Here is a 17898-nt window from a genome sequence, read left to right on the forward strand (position 1 = left end):
TAACTAACTGGTAAAAGAAGTATAAAAATTGAAAAATCGTTTTCAGGAGTTGTCTAGTAGGTGAATTGGATCAGCCGGATGAATCTCACCTACATGACAAAGGTTTCAGCTCTTTTACTTCACAAAAGTCAACAGATGGAGGAGTTGAGGAAATGTCGTTGTTTTAACATAGGCAGAATGGTGAATGTTACATAGTGTGTAAAGTGGCCACTTAAACCAGCCAATGACAGGTCATAAACCCTGTAAATGCCGAGACTTCCATATTCCCTTCTCAAAAATGTTTTCGATCTGTGTTGCAACAAATTTATATCTAAACAACTCCCTAGGAAGGAAATCCAGCCAGTCTGCAAACATTCGGACAAACTCAAACATTGTTGGATAGTATGATAATACCTACTTATTTTAAATTTGCGCTAACGCAGACGAAAGGAAACAAAACAATTTTTAAAATTTGGTAATTTTTATAAATATGTATTATTTCTTTTGAACTCCATAAATAAGGTGGGATAAAAAGGCCTTCAGAAATAGTGACCTCCAATGAAGGTTTTTAGTTTTTGTAAAATGGAAATAATGCGGGAAAAAAGCGACTAAACGAAAAGAGCGATACCCTTGAATGGAATGGATATAACACCTCCACTACATGTTTTAGCAGCAACTATTTTTTACATGAATCATCATAATGTCCTTATCGGCAATCAATGGTAAATAGGCATTGAACCGATACTCCAACAAGGAAGATCAGTGCTGTGGAAAATTGGATATAAAAAATGATTTCTTACACACATTTAAAATTAACACATTTAACTGTATGAGTACAGCGAAGTTTCTCTAAAATGTATGAAAAAAATCAATCAATATGGTTTTTTTTGCACTACAACAGGCCAAGAGGCCCAATAATTACAATTGGTGAATTAGGTATAGGTAACTCAGCCTAAGTTGAGGCCATCACAGTACCCGCACAGATGTATAGCTTATATACAGAGTGTTACTTTTCTGTCCTAATAATATTACATTCTAAAATAACTTTGTTTTTAACCACTCTTTTTTTAAAATACTTTCTCTAGAGCTTATTATAATGAATAATTTGATTCAAATACTATTAATTAATTTTGAAAAAAAACGTTATTTTATGTCCAACTAGTGGTATAGTGGTTTGCGCGTTTGACTACCGTGCATGAGGTTAATGTAAAATATTTATTGATAGTGACTTTTCAGTGTTTTTGTTGGCAATGTTTCTTGTTTATGGAAATCTTTTTAATGTATTCTTTAGAACAATATACTTTCTGTGTTTTTTATCAATGTGAAGATTATTTATTTATTTTTATTTATTTATTTATTTAATTTTACAACACGCCCAAGGGGCATTTACAAAAAATATACAGTTAAGTACAAACATAGTGCGTAAAAATTTAAAAGATAAACAATGCTTTTTTGTATACATTTAGAAACAATAAGAAGCATACTGCCATGCAAAATAAAAAGTGAAACTTTACATAGTAAAAAAGAAAAAAATTATTTTATATGGATATAATAAAAGTAATTGAATTAAAAAGCAAATTGTAAATAACTTCTAAAGAATTCAAACAAAAAAATATATACATTTTCATATACTTATAAGTATAAAAAAAAATGGTATCAACAAATTATTGTTAAAAACAAATAATGAAAATTAGTTAACAGTAAGTATATATGTGAAAATAATATAATATACGGTACACAAAAATATTTGATAAATTAATATCAGAAAGAGATAAGATAATAATAATACACATCAAAAACAGAGAAAGAATTGTATGAAAAAGAAAGTTTTATTACGACATTAATAATTTGCTTCAAACAGTGCATTTAACAAGCAACAATAATAATAATAATAATGATAACAATAATAATTACTACCGGGCGGTTTATAGCAATGCGGTTTCTCCAGTTCTGCGTCGTAGTAAATATATTAGACATTTATAATAATGTCTATTTTTCATAAATTTTACAGCATTATAAAAATATTAAAAAATAAAGACTCATAGCAATTATAATTATCTGCAACTTATTTCAAAGACAGAAAAGATTTATTTACCATAAACATTTTCTTAGAATTACGTCAGCACTTCAACAAAGCGATTACTGTCAGATGAGAATTACCAGAGACCAGAGGGTTAATATGTAGGTAATATTGGACGAAAACTTATAAAAAAGAATTGCATTTAAACATAATGTATTCATAAAATCATTGCTTACTTAATTGTTTATTTACATAAATTGGTACTTGAATTACATCACAGAACAAGTTTGAGAAATATAACTTTTTTTAAATAATTTTTCGAGCTAGGAACCTTCCATGCGTGAGTCAAGCGTCTTGAACACTACACCACGGAGGCCGCATGGTTTGAACTACTTTGAAACGTCACAGGTTCTTGAGAATAATAACCAATCAATTATAGTTTTGTTATATTATGTTGTGAGAGATTTCCGGTTTCCGGGTGGCCATATTTTTCAACGTTTTGTTTATTTTGATAGCGACGGGGTTCTACTGTTAAATGTCAGTACAACTGAAAAAATGGCTAAGTTAAATGTATATGCTATATTAACATACATATTTTTTAAACCACTTCTTCAACTTGATAATTTTATATACACGATAGCAAGATAATCAGTCAAACGCTTCACTTCTATAAATCGATCCAGGCAAGTATTTTTGGTACCTACAGTAAAAATCAAGTTTAAGTATGCCGTGGTTTAGAAAGTAAAGAGCTTTTAAAAGCCCCGTTTTATAAACCGACGGCTTGCATGTAGACAACTTGTACGTGTCCAGGCAGATGGAGAATACAGTTCGGTGTGTGAAATAAAACCAGAATCCTAAAAGAGTATTTTTGTCTCGACGGCGTATTTCATTTTCCTTAGACTGGCACCTGAAACGTATGACTGATCACCATATAATTATAGTATATTATAATTTCACCACATTACCTTTCTGTGACGGACGATCGAGATACACTGCATTTGGTTTAACTATGCAGTGCCCTATGCATCATCGGGTACGGATAAGGATTTGATGATGATGATTTAGACAAACTAACAAACACATAGACAAAGTCACACCGTTTCTCCGTATGGATAGGAAAAGAGAATAAAACTCCACTTTAATGTCTTCGCGTAGGTACAGACCTCGCTTCCTCTACATTCATACATCTCATGCACGTACGAAGATTATTCCGATTGACTTCTCCGTCTCCGAGTATTTGTTGGATTCGTTCATGACATGTTTTTCTCAGTATTCTTCGTTTGCTGCATCCATCAACATTTGCATCGTAAATCCTCTATCCACATCTCGTGTCAAAATATGCCATTTGAAATTAGTTAACTACATCTTGGGGTTCGAACCGTCAGTAGGATCGCAGTGAGTCACATCTTGCTGGAGGGCGTGATTCTGCGAATGCCCAGTTGCATTCCACCGGCAACACTACTGACCAGTCCAACTTGTTAGCGTCCGCGTCGCGAACTCCAGGCAATGGGATCACACTCATAACGGTGCCGGTGTGATCACAGCAGATAACGAAAGGATGAAAGGCGAGTTTCTGGCGCCTCTAAACCAGAACCAACCAGCTAAGGGAAGGTAACCCCGGCAGAAAAATCCACCAGAGAAGGCAACGGGAAACCACTCTGGTCATCTTTTCCCAGGAACCACTATGGCGAGTACATCCAACTAGCAGTTGTCCTGGCCTCGGAGTAGCGCAGGACCGAGATGCTTTCGCTGTAGTGATCTCCAACGTCGGAAGGACCTGATAAGAAGACCTAAATACAGTTGTTATAAGAGCGGTGATTCTAATTTTTGAAATACGGATATCCTGTAAAATACGTCACAGTTGAGCTAAGCTGAGAATAATCAGCAATATAGCAACAGCCATGAGCCATGACACTCGTCCGAGGTTTCTAGTTCTATTTCACACACATAACTGTATTCTTCATCCACCCGGACACGAAACGTAATACAAACTTATTTTTCAGAACCTGATGGTGCATAGAGCACTCAGCACTGCACCGGTAGGTACACCAATCGCAGCGTGTCTTGACATTTTTGTTAGGATTCAGATGGAATGTCTTGGGACTATGAAATGTTTTAGTGTAAAAACAACTTTTAAAAAATGTTTTAACCGCGTCAGGAATCGAACCCGAGACCTCTTGGATGGCTAAATTGACCAAGAACCATTGACCAATGAATACACCCAGAACACTTTCAAACCAAAATAACGCGCACAGTGAAAGTTATTTATTTATGAAATAATTCTATTAAAATCTACGTATTTTTAGTTCAATGTAAAATTTATTTCAATTCTTGCACGTTTTTAAAATTATTTTATAAACTAACAACATATTTCATACCAGCACTTTTGCCGATTGGGAATATTTTGTACAAATAAAATATGTAATTTAATATGTTAAGAAAAACGATATATTTTGTTATAAATAAATGTAACTTGTATATTATGTTTTATTTTGTATTAGGTATGGTAAAATATGAAGGTACTGAGGTGAAATTATATTTTGCAATATAATAAATATTATAATTTAAATTGATGAATTTGCAACGTTGTCAGATCTAACACAGAGAAGTATTTTATTATAACAGCTGTCTGGTGGGTAACGATTTTCCTCGTTGCGGGTATTTTGCGGCCATTTTGACCTTCTTGGAATGGCGTCGTTTCTAGAATCTTTAGAGCGTGATGAAACGAACAGCTGGCATGATGTAATTGTATTACTGTTTTTTTTTTTAATATTTCAAATAATGATATTTCCTACATTTATGAAACTGATACGAATATTAATATCATAATCGATGATGTGCAATAAATGAGACGCGTTACAACCGTGGAGTAGATGGCATTTCAATTCGAAAGTTTGAATTTTGAATGCACCAAAAAAATAAAACTGATTGTTAGTGTTGTAGCTATGGCAACGAGTTACGCAGAAATATGGATCAAAGAAATATATCTCTTTCTGATGTAGTTATCTTAATTACGTATATCGTAATTTATTATTTCTTAACCTAAAACTTCTAATTGTATGAGTCAAAATGGCCCATACACAACTTATTTTTACAAACTATCCCATCAAACTATGAACATCAGTCTAATATTGTTGGCATTCCCAATTTATGCTAATAAGTCAAACGGGGTTAATATATTGCGAATGTTTTTTTTATAGTATCCGTAATAATGTTTATGATCATATTTTACTAATAAACAGTATCCAAGGACAAAAGCTCTGGGTCATTTTGACCAGTATATAGTATGAACGTTGGGCTTTTTTTGTATTTGTGTATAGTTAAAATGGAATATGATCAATGTGAAAGAATTCATAAGTGACCCGCTAAATGAAACGGTGATGATGAATATAATGACAACGAATCTGAACGCGAATGTTTGTAAAACTCACTTTGAAAATTAATAAAATGTAAGAAATGTACCGATAATTGTGATTTTTCACACTAATATAAGGCCTAAATAGACTATTAGTTTTTTGGTTTACAAATATATTTTAACGATTATTGCCTTTCTGTTTTATACCTTTTGATCGCAGAATAAAAGAAAACGTCAGATAAAAAATAATAATGCTGCAATTAATTAGCAATATGGTACGATCATGTCAGACTTTACATTGTTCAAAGTATTTTATTATTTTTCTTATTTTTTCAACATAGTTTATCAAATTTCATTGGTGTTCTGTACTTTCTTAAATAAATAAAGTTTAAAATGAGAAGGGAATTTATTCATGTTTCTACCATACACACTTACTAAACCACATAAAAATATATTATGAGAAAAACAAATAAAACCACATACAATTATTAATGTAAAAATGTCTGATATATTTGTATCATGCCAGCTGTGCATTTCATGACGTCATACACACGCAAAATTGATTTTCTATTATTTTGTAGAAAAATTGTATTTTTAGCGAATTTTGCGTAAATGTTTTGAATAAGTGTACGTTTTTTGTTTTTAAATGAAAAACTATTTTTTTAAATAATGTATTTAAACGTATTTTATTAGGCACTACTTTAAATACGTTCGCGGAGTAATTTGGGTGTGCGATGGTCACTATAAATACCGAAAAAGATGGCGGCGCCGCGTCATTCGCCTTCCAACCGAGCCCGAGTTAGTGAGACAGTTTGTGTATCTTATACTGATTTCTTTGTTCTTTGTGAAAGTTTTATCCAAGCCACTTTGGAGGAGCTGTTAAGGATACACAATTCAGGTGTGTTGAACTGTTTATAAGTTAAAATATTGAAAACGTGAAACTCATTCCCGCTTTTCAATCTTTAACTAACTGTGGCGCAGTTGCTATATGCGCATTTCTACTCTATTTGGTCCACTTTATATCCGGATCTAACACAAAGGATTCAATCTGCGTTCTAAATCTTCGATCGTCGGATATTACGACACGGAGAGGCCACGGGTCCGCGTTCACAAGATGGCGGCCGGAAGTAATGGCGCCCTCTCCACCGCGGACGCCTACGTCACTACCTCCCGCTCCAAGACAGAATCCCTCACCAAGTGGATTTCTAGCGTGCGAAGCAAGGCCGTGAAGGCCCGGAAACAGAAGAGGAGCGAGTTGAGGAGAGTGGCCATCCTGTCGCTGACCTTGCGGACTGCCGAGGACGAGCTGATGAGGAAGCAGAGGGCGCGCGCGCAGCGCTGGGCGCGGCTTCAGGCGTCACTCAAGGCGGACTCGACCAGCCCCGACGCCACATCCGGGACGCCCGACTCCGGCGACATGTGGGACGAGGAAATTAAGAACATAGATAATTTTTTTAACAATTTAAACAATGTAAAAATTCCCGAAGTTTCCAGCTAGACTCTCGATATTTTTCTAGTCACCTTTTAATAATTTTACTGGTATGTTGAATGCCAAATGACTGCGCTGTGAATTAAGAGACTATGTAGGATGTTTTTTTGGCTTCCAGTCTCTACCTCGGGGCCGGGTGGGCGCGAGAGACGCGGAGGGACCGCCGACAGGCGCCGACGACGGTTTGTAGCCAAAAGTATCATTCGCATTTATATTCTATCTGTTTCAGATAATTAGTTAATTTTGAAGTATGTTTTATGTACTTTAACCTTGATTCACATTGAATCCTTATTGTAAATATGTTAAAAAAGAATAAATTTTTATACTCTGAAAAATTGCCTCATTTATTATGAACACTTTTATCTGGTTGATTTTAAAACTTTTCATGGGTGATGATGGAGTATCACCGCCGACGCTGGTCTCCGGAACTTGGCCGGCCGCTGCGCACCTCCCACTGCCACCGCCTCGCCCGCACTGCCCGACAGAGCTGATAACGTGAGACAGATGATAAATTACGAATATGACCTTACTGTACACAAATTAGCTATGCTAAAAGAAAATGCATTTACTCGTAGCACAAATGAATATGTAAAATGGTTAGATGCAGGGGTTAGGGACCATAACATTATACGATCTGTTTAGAGTGGCGTCACGGCGGGCCTCGTGGTGCTGTACAGCACTGCCTCTCCTCGCCGCTACGCTGACCGCTCCACGCCCGGAGCCACGTACGCTTTGTCCGTTTCGTCGAGGTGGCTCTCACGATCAGAGTAATGTAAATAAGTCTGCAAGTATTCCTCTTTAATTTGCATATCTCGTAGATATCATTCGGGCATTTTGCCTATCAAGTCTGCCAGTCGCAGAATGTTTTTGTGATTCATTGCAGAGTCTCCGGATTGTTGCTGTACTTAGACTAAGTTCATTTGGACGGAAAACAAACACGCTCCAACTGACCGCCAGTAGTAAGCGACGGCCACCCCGCACGCTTCACCCGACTCACGGTTTACTAAATAAGTTGAGGTAAATGTTCTTGATGTGGTTGTTGCGGAATAATCTTTCGGTAGGGCTTATGTTTTTTGGTCGTAGGTCATAAACCATCCGATGGGGAAACCTAACCGGGTAGGCGGGACGGGACTCCCGCATCGTTGAGTACCAGGTGCGGGACTGTCAATCTCCGCGGGTCAAAGGTTTACACATTTTTAGTAGATTTAAAAATATAAGAAATATCTTAAATTAGCCAGCCCGCAGAGGCTGTTAGGTTTTTATATATTTTTATTCTCGACAGATGCGTGCCGTTTCCAGGAGCGATATCGTCTTTTGGTCGTGGCCCACCGGTTCGCGATGATCTGTGAATTAAATGGAATCTTACATTGTAATATTTCGTAAGTTACACAACATGGAAGCAATCTTATAACTATAATTTGATATAATTTTTAGAATTGCCTGTAGAGGCATGCTTTGAAATTCTTAATGACTCCTTTCAACAGGTTTCTGCGTAAAGCAAATTGTTAAGTGCGGCAAAGGAAAGTTTTATAAAATCTAACAGGAGGAATCAAAACGAGAAATAAAGTGTCGAAGTGGAATTAAAAGGGCTCCAATAATGCCAAATGGCGTCGATTAACGCGCACCAATAATACAATCACTTCAACCCCGGCAGTCCAGTTTTAGTAAGCTTTATTCCAGTGTTTTCGTGTTCCAAATCCCTTAAAAGGGACAGTATGTTCTGTTCTTAATTTCAGAGAAATAGTGCAGTATGGGGTTAACCATCCCGAGTACGTTCCAGTTGTAATTGACACAATCTGTGAAGGATTGAAAAACAAGGGAGAAAACATACGATATAGTAATGAGAAATTTTGGCCTCGGAGGCCCGTAAGAGATATTTATCATAGAAAAATGAATGGGTAATATGATGTGGATAGTAAGATTTTTTGTTTACATTTTCTATGGATACTTTTTTGTTCCACTAGGAACACGATGTGTTATGCTTTTTCATTACAGAAGCCACACGTTTCTACTATAATCTAAAACATAGACTGGATATCGCGTCGTTCCAGAAAAATATATTTTACCTTTTTGCCGAAGAGCACGTTAAATCGAGGACTGGCAAAATGCTGAGTGATTGTCTCTTTTCTGATGCGCTCACATTTAATCACTCGCTCCAGTAATTCTCAAGTTCGCATAGCAAATAATGACTCACGGGTGTAGCAGCTTGTCCGACATTGAGGTTTTGATGTTGTCCCCATTTTAAGCTTGCGGAGGCGGAAATCCTACAAACACTAGAACAAACTCTAATCTATGACCATTATGTAATATATACAACGGTACTCTTCCATAAGAAGTAAGTCTATAAATGTCAAATTTATGTACAGTTGTTTGACCATTACTGGCCTGAATATGTTAAATGCCCGTATTGGGCCATGTCTTTTAACAAAAATGCTTCCAGAAGGTGTTAAAATAGTCTAAAATGTGAGCGGAGTTGAACATAATTTTACGTACAAAGACCCTGCTGCAGTTTTTTTGATGGTCCGGTGTAGTACGAACGCTTCATCTCGGCCCAAATGCGGCACACTAATTCAAATTTGACAGATTGACTCGAATACTCTGGACTCCGTCGCTACATAATGGGGTTTATCCCCCGCGGATTGGATTATTCTCTTAATAGTTTACAGGTGCGGATATTACCCCAGTAAATCTATTGATGCGGAAACAAATATAAAGACTGATATATTTCCCAAGAAATAAGTTCATCATAGCGGGTAACAATCTATAGTGATCGAAAAAGCGGTCTGCCCCATATCTGATAGCAATTCAGCAAATGCCACATGGAACATAAAGAAAATATTTTTAAAAAAAAGGTTGTACAGTTTTCGTAATCTGAGTTATTTTATTTATTGTAATGCTAGGCGAGTAGAATTTGAAGTTGTCAGTCGCAGATTTTCCCGGTGTCTGCTTTGGGTGAAGTGCGGGTTGATACACGAATGTCTCCCCGTACCGTCTGCTCCCACGGACTTTCCTACACTCTGCTGCTCACCTGTCTGAGGGGTGCCTGCTGCGTACTTTGAGGTTATTGTATTAAGTATACACATTTATTTTTAAAGAATTTTGACCCCTTGCATGTGGGAAAAATGTATGCGTAATTGAGACATTTTTTATTCCCATACCAGTTTGTTTGGTTTGGTGTTAGGGCCCCCTAATACACTTTAACTGCAGATCGAGACAGTAGCGCCGCACTAATGCGACCAGCTGACATTACTAGCGAGAGAGAGGGTCACATGCCACATGTGTCCTGACACGTACTTAAGAGGGAGACGAGTCTTTTGGAGCCATTTGATTCCTGCACTCACCTCTTTGCGGAGAAGGGAAAACTTTACTCGATGCTAATAGGAATGGAGCCACTTCTACTGCGTGCTATTGAAATCAAATAGTGTTTATATATAAATGGGAATGCGGAAATCTTGCTATAACTGAATCCACGAATGATGCCTAAAAAAAATCTTTACAAAATTACTGGAACATGCTGTTAAACAATATACATACATCAAATAACTATATTTTCCCTTGGCGTTTTCTGAAAAGGATAGTACTATATTATCTAGAGGTAAGCTGTGGAATCTCACATTTCGTTGATGAATGTTCAAAATGGAAATCGATTTTAATTAGTGTGTTGTTGTTTCAGCATTATAAATACGTATTAATTGTTTTGAAAGAATATTACTTGCATTCATCACTTCATCCACACATAATGGGATCGTCAACAATATAAGATTAGTTAGCTGCGAGTTCAACTGTATAACTGCCGACAGGATGAGGGGGTATTAAGTGCGTGAAGCTGAGAAGGTTGTTCAATTACCGGGACACGCTTACTGTGCAGTATTGAATGGTGCAATTTTTGTTTGTGTTGAAAGTTAAAATGTGCAATCAAGTTGAGCTCTTTCCGATAGAAAGCAAAATGTATTTTCTAGGGTAAGACAAAACATTTTTTTAAAGTTCAGAGACAAAAAAATTATTAACTCAAAATTTTGTAGTGTACTTTTTAAAATTCATTTGTAAAAGTTTATGTACTAAAAATAATTGAAATAAATGATAACCGCTTGTTGCAAAAAAGAATGGCAACAAGCCTTTACAACTTGTGTTGAGCTACTCTGAATGTAGCTGTTTAATAAACAGTGTTAGGTCATGGGCAGCCCGGCTGCCTTTAGTGTTGTATTTTTTCAGTAAACCCTACAAAAAGTCATAAATATTACCTATAATCTACAGTGGTCAGTCAAAACACGTATGCCTTACACTGGTGCTTTAATAACCAATTCAAAATTACAAAGATAATGGAATTATAATTTTGATTTACTGATAATGAGTATACACATCAATATAATGAGAATACATATCACGATAATGAGAATACGTATCAAGCAAAGTGCACTCTTCTGTGAATTGGTGTTTTAAAAAGATGCAAGGATTCATGAAATTTGGTGCAAGGAATTATTGTCTGTCTCGTTATTGGAGGCATTAAGTGGTGTTGTAATTATCGAGAGGTGGCAGAGGTTGGGATATTTAGACCTTGAATAACCCTTTCCCCGGGAGATGACCATGATGGACCGTAGGAGAGAAGCTGGAACTGATACAATCGGTTATTTTTGCTTCGGCAAAGTATTAAAAAAAAAAAACCCTATGGCCGCAAAAAACTAGAGCGGCAATTAAATGTTGCAAAAAAAAAAAAATAGCGACCGTCACAAAAGAATTAGTGACCCATTGCAAAAGAAAAATAGCGATGGAATGAAGTTGCAAAAAAGCTGGCAACGGGTGTAGCATTCTTTTTACAGGAGTGGTCCGGATTCTCTAGGATGATCTTGCCGGGAGTGGAGAAGTAACAGCTTCGGGATGTGAGGGCTGTGGTATTCATTCAGCCGACCAGAGGTTATGAAGATGTAAATCTGAAAGCTTAAAGAAATCAATTTCACAAGCAGGTTAGATGGATATATCTTTCGGAAATTTAGGGATTTGTCAATATTTTGAGTTCTCACTGAAAACTCATTTTAGAATGGTTGTCAGAATTCGTTAAGAAAATGAAAGTTTTTTTTTCATTTTTCTTCCTTCTATTTAAGAATTTTAAGTTAGGAAATTGTAGGGCACCGGATACAGCCTTTTTAATTTACAGGATTCTGGTGAACAGTACCCGACCTTAGACAGCTTCCAGTAGTGGACCATCCTTATAAGGTGCAGTGGATAATTTTCAAGATACTGTTAGATTGGCATTAATGTATTTTATGAGGAAGCGATCATTGCAAAAGCGTTACTAAATGTTTTGGAAATGAACATTTTTTCTTGTGCTGTAATTATTGTGCGCTGCGTGGATAGCGATTTCGAAATGCAATTTACTGGGGGCAGTCATTTGGAAATGAAATGAAAAGGAAGATAAAACCAAAATCAAGAATTCCATATAGGGCAAGAAAAAACATGAAAGGGAATTCATTTTTACTTCACTTTTAAAGAAACAATTTTGAATCAAAATAGTCATGGTGTAATTATGTATATCCTGGTGATTGAAAGAAGACACTGGCTTGGAAAAGGTTTTTTTTAGAAGTTCTATTAATTTTATGTTCTTAAATTATTTTTCCTTATTACCGCTTTAGCGTGTTTAGGGTGAATTTGTTGTATTTTTCGGCCCATTTTAGGTTGTATAACATCGATTGAAAAACGGATATGCAAGCCTGGTTAGTGTATAATGTTTGCTTATGTAGTCTTAAAAAACAAGAGTGGAAATGAAATGCTGCTAAATGTAGTGCTTATGCGAGCATGGACCTTTGTGACTTGTGGTAAAAGAAAAGCTGCTTTTTATTTATATGGGAAGAAAAAAATAATTTCACTAACCCAACTGAATATTTGCATTGTGGTTGTACCTATACACTAAGAAGACTATTGGGATTTGGCTACACGTATGTTTGTAAGCATAAATATTGTAGTCAAAATAATGACGATTTTGCAACAAATAGAGGTTTGTTATGTTCTAGTACTGTTGGTATTAATGAATTAATTGGAATGGAATTGGACAAAATAACATTTGAACCATTAGCCCCAATCTTAAATGGATAATACTTCTCATTTGCTTATAGTGTGTGAACCCTCTTCCGCGTACATCTATGGAAGGTGGGCTTTGTTTGATCTTTCTGCTTTTAGGTAAAAATATCTCCTAACTAGAAACTATCTCATTTGGATGGCATTTAAGACTAGAAACTGGAACTGAACTGTTAACACTACTATTATTGTGCTTCCGATGCTTGTTGATGATTTAAGGCACTGCTAACCCTTATCTGGATTTATTAAATCGGGCTCCTCAGTGTAATAATTATGAATGTCTTAGACCTGTCAGTGGGCAGTGGATGGATTTTTATTTCTCAGGTGCGTCACAAATAGTAATGGCATTTTACAAGGAGACATGAGGTCATTAGCCTAAATGGACTCGGCTAACACAAAACTTCTTGGATGGCAGTGGGTGTATCTGTAGATGTATAGTAGATCATTGATGACTTGAAACAATTAAGTTAGTGGGGGAGAAGCTGCAATTCCCAGATGGCATGACGAATGACTAGCTTCTTGGGCGGTGACAGCAAAGTTGCATCATGGTGCTGGCGAATTTTGATTGCGATGTACTTTGCTGGATGACCTGAGCACCATTAATATAATGACAGATGACCTAAGCTTATTGAATGGTGACTGATAACTAAAGCTTCTTGGATGGCCATTGATGACCTGAGCTTCTTGATGGTGAATGATGACTTGACCTTGGATTGTGTATGATGACCAGAGCTTCTTAGATGGTGACTGATGACCCGAGCTTCTTGGATGACAACTGATAACTAGGGCTCCATGGATGGCGATTGATGACTAGGGTTTCACGGATGGCGATTGATGATAAGAGCTTAGATGGTGACTGTTGGACCTATGCTTAATGAACAGCAGCAGTATACCTCTTGACGGCGTCGACAGACCTAGGCCTCCTTATATTGTGCAAAGGCAGTATAAAATTCTTAGTGATTGTCTAAGCTATCTGAATGGCGATTCATTACGGATGGCAGTGGACTTTGATTACCTCTGACGATGGTAGCAAACTTTTTTCTGATGGCGGCGGACCTGTACCTCTAGATTACAATATCAGCCGTGTACCCAAACTTGCTTTGTAAGCGGCGGCGGACCTGGTCTACCTCTGACGGCGGTGAACCTCAACTATCTCAGATGTCGGCATACATCCACTAACTCGACGGCGGGCCTCTACTACCTCTGATGACGGCGATGGGCCTGGACTATCCCTGATGACAGCAGCGGACCTGGATTACCTCTGATGGCGACGGCGGACCTGGACCACCTCTGATGACAGCAGCGGACCTGGACCACCTCTCATGACGGCGGCGGCGGCGGACCTGGATGACCTCTGATGGCGGCGGCGACGGACCTGGACTACCTCCGATGATGGCGGCAGCGGCGGCGGACCTGGATTACCTCTGATGGTGGCGGCGGACCTGGACTACCTCTGATGACGGCGGCAGCGGCGGACCTGAACTACCTCTGATGGCGGCGGCAGCGGCGGCGGACCTGGACTACCTCTGAAGACAGCGGCGGCGGACCTGGATTACCTCTGATGGCGGCGGCGGACCAAATCTCTTTAGATGCAGCAGCGGACCTGGACTACTTCTGATGACGGTGGCGGCGGACCTGGACCTATTTAGATGATGGCAGCAGCGATAAATCTGAACTAAGTAAGCGGCGGTGGATCTAGATATCTTTAGATGCGGCAGTGGACCTTTACTACCTCTGATGACGGCGGCGGATCTGAACTACCTCTGATGACGGCGGCGACGGACCTGGACTACCTCTGATGGCGGCGTGCGGACCTGGACTACTTCTGATGACGGCGGCAGTGGATCTGGACTACCTCGGATGACGGCGGCGGCGGACCTGGACCTTTTTAGATGATGGCAGCAGTGATAAACCTGAACTTAGTAAGCGGCGGTGGATCTAGATATCTTTAGATGCGGCAGTGGACCTTTACTACCTCTGATGACGGCGGCGGACCTGAACTACCTCTGATGACGGCGGCGACGGACCTGGACTACCTCGGATGACTGCGGCGGCAGCGGACCTGGACTACCTCGGATGACTGCGGCGGCAGCGGACCTGGACTATCTCGGATGACTGCGGCGGCGGCGGACCTGGACTACCTCGGATGACTGCGGCGGCGGCGGACCTGGACTACCTCGGATGACTGCGGCGGCGGCGGACCTGGACTACCTCGGATGACTGCGGCGGCGGCGGACCTGGACTACCTCGGATGACTGCGGCGGCGGCGGACCTGGACTACCTCGGATGACTGCGGCGGCGGCGGACCTGGACTACCTCGGATGACTGCGGCGGCGGCGGACCTGGACTACCTCGGATGACTGCGGCGGCGGCGGACCTGGACTACCTCGGATGACTGCGGCGGCGGCGGACCTGGACTACCTCTGATGACAGCGGCGGCGGACCTGGACCACCTCAGATGGCGATGGCAGTATAATTGTTTTTACTGATGACCTTAATTAAACTCTTAATTAGTGGTGACAGACCTGGATCTCTTTGGAAGACTGCGGCGGGCCTGGATCACAACGGATGGTGGCTCTTACGTTTGCAGTGGAAATTACCGAGGTGGGAACAGCGGCGGCAACTTTCTGAGTAGCAATGGCACACATGGACTGTTCCAGTGGCAGCGACTGGTTTTTTTGGAGAGTCTGTTCATCTTGTCTACTGTTGATGACCTTCATCTATATAACCCAGATGTGTTGAACTACCCTTTTTAAGCTATATCTTGAGCTGATCTTCTGCATACTTAACTCCTAATGATGACCTAAAATTTTTAATCGAGACTTGGGCTATAATAGATTGTGACAATCAACGTTTTCGATTCTCATTGATGCCCTGAATACCAATAATACCACGGATTACCAATAATACACCGGATTGCCAATTGCCAACCTAAATGTTATAAAGATGACTAGGATTTACTTTTATGTCTTAATATTGATATGACCTGGATTTCTATAGGCGTGAATTCCCATTGATGCCTTGATTTTTTGTTGATGTCTTGGATTCTCAATGACTTGGATTTCATGGATGATGACATGGAGAAACAATGATATTTGGATTCCTACGATGACAAGGACGAACAATAATTGATGATGCCTTTTTCTGAACACTGGCTATTTTACTTGGCTTTGCTATTATGATCAGTTTGGGTCTTTCCTAAACAACCGATGATTACCACCCGGATACCTAAGGAGACTTGAATTTTCCCAGCGTTGAGGACTTTAATTCCCGATTCTGAACTGGATTTCCAAAAATGACTCGAGACAACCAATGATTGATTACCCGAATCGCTGTTTTCTCTGACATTGCTGAAGAAAACTTTTTTGATGACACAATTTTTTTATAACTTTTTATGATGACCTGGATGGTTTTGATGATCTCTATTCCCAATTGCGACTATTATGAAATTTTATGATGACTGTCTATTTTGATCACTATGGTCTGGACTACTTCTACTGATCTGAAGACCCCCCCGACTACTTTCGATGACTCGGATCAATTTATTGTGCACTACATACACACCTAGGTATTTGTGATACCTTCGACTCCCAATAAATGCCCCCTTCTACTTCTAAAAGCTCCAGAAGCCCTGGATTACGATGGATAAACTACCTATCTAAATCAATTTTAACATGAGAAACTATAAATATAAAGTCGTATATGTATTAAGCCTTATCACAATTGTTAAAAAATCCTTACTCTTCAATTTACAAAAATATATGCACCATGCTTTTAAATAAAACAAGTCTTATTATTGAATACACCTGTGTCGAACAACCTTGATTCGAATCTTGCTTTAATTGGAACAAAATATAAGATAATTCCTCAGGTTTCTGGCACGAGTTGGTAACTACAAATTGTAGAAAATTGAGATAATTTGGTAACTGGCATTGAATAATCTTTATTTTATAAAAACAGGAAAATTCAACTTGTGGTTTTATTTGAATCATTGATTTGGGTTGAGCTTCACTTAAAATCACGTTGACAACCAGTAAAATGGCTACCAACTCATAACGGGGACCTCATGATAAATGGACGTTCAAACATATGCTTAACTCGAATTCTATCAAAAGTCTATATATTAAGTCCTGGCTTTGCAAACAGGCAGGAAAAGGAAGCACAGAGGAGCTGTCCTGCACTACCCGCGCCAGAGATGTTAACTCCAGAGTGACAGTCGGCATTGGGTTGGAGAAGATATCTGGTTTTGACTTTCCCATGAACCCCTTTTGCAACCCCATTCTACTAGCTTAATTTATTCAATACTTGGAGTTAGTCCAAATGTTGGTAGACAAAGACTGGATTCACCCCCTGGGGCGTTATTTAGATTTAAATTTTGCAACAGACACTTAAACCAGCAAATGACATGTCATAACTGTAAATGCTCGGACTTCCATATTATGTTCTCTGTTATATGTTAGGCTTTTAATTTTTTATATAGATTTCTTCTTGCCAACCAATAAAATCAAAGGTAAGGTGGTTAGTCTGAGTGATGAAATGGATATTGGTTTGGCCGGATATCTGATATTCGGTGAGCCCCTATCCGGCTGCCAGATATGGAATTTCAAAGGCATTGTTGAAAACAAAACTTAATTGGCATAAAATAAAAAGGGGTTAAGCTATTTTTAAAGATAGCTTATCGATCGACGAGCCGCATGTTAACATGGTTCATAAGTTCATTAATGAAATAATAATTATAATAGTTTGACCCCCCTGCCCTTTATTTTTTTCATGCAATTATGTTTTCAAATAGTTTGTGATAAGCATTTTAATTTTATAATAGATAATTTGTATACTGAACACCAACAAACTTTTTCCATAAATAAAGTCAATTTTTCAACTAATGAGAGTTACTTCCCTTTTCCCAAACACAGTCGATATCAGTAAATCAATTTAGTGGCGTTGGTTTCATAAAACTTTTGCAGTTTAATGACTTTGGTATCTGTC

The 17898-nt window shown here is 38.5% G+C and overlaps 1 protein-coding gene and 2 long non-coding RNA genes across 3 annotated transcripts; all 3 read left to right on the forward strand.

Annotated features, from left to right (window-relative positions):
* The first annotated feature begins 2168 nt into the window (after window positions 1–2168).
* On the forward strand, window positions 2169–4530 carry LOC148282652 (uncharacterized). Its single transcript, XR_015822041.1, has 2 exons — window positions 2169–3923; window positions 4003–4530. It is a non-coding gene; the product is annotated as an uncharacterized LOC148282652 (long non-coding RNA).
* A 1596-nt stretch (window positions 4531–6126) lies between these two features.
* LOC148282653 (uncharacterized) lies at window positions 6127–7039 on the forward strand. The gene has a single exon (XM_088224710.1). The coding sequence runs from the start codon at window positions 6469–6471 to the stop codon at window positions 6850–6852; it is 384 nt and encodes a 127-aa protein (XP_088080836.1). The 5' UTR covers window positions 6127–6468; the 3' UTR covers window positions 6853–7039.
* On the forward strand, window positions 6127–16696 carry LOC148282654 (uncharacterized). The gene is made up of 5 exons (XR_015822031.1): window positions 6127–6252; window positions 6962–8027; window positions 8126–10438; window positions 10517–11804; window positions 11996–16696. It is a non-coding gene; the product is annotated as an uncharacterized LOC148282654 (long non-coding RNA).
* Window positions 16697–17898: the final 1202 nt, after the last annotated feature.

This window comes from Micrasema longulum, unplaced genomic scaffold (assembly GCF_059751315.1).
Source record: "Micrasema longulum isolate JH-2025_06_02 unplaced genomic scaffold, ASM5975131v1 h1tg000306l, whole genome shotgun sequence".
NCBI classification, from domain to species: domain Eukaryota; kingdom Metazoa; phylum Arthropoda; class Insecta; order Trichoptera; family Brachycentridae; genus Micrasema; species Micrasema longulum.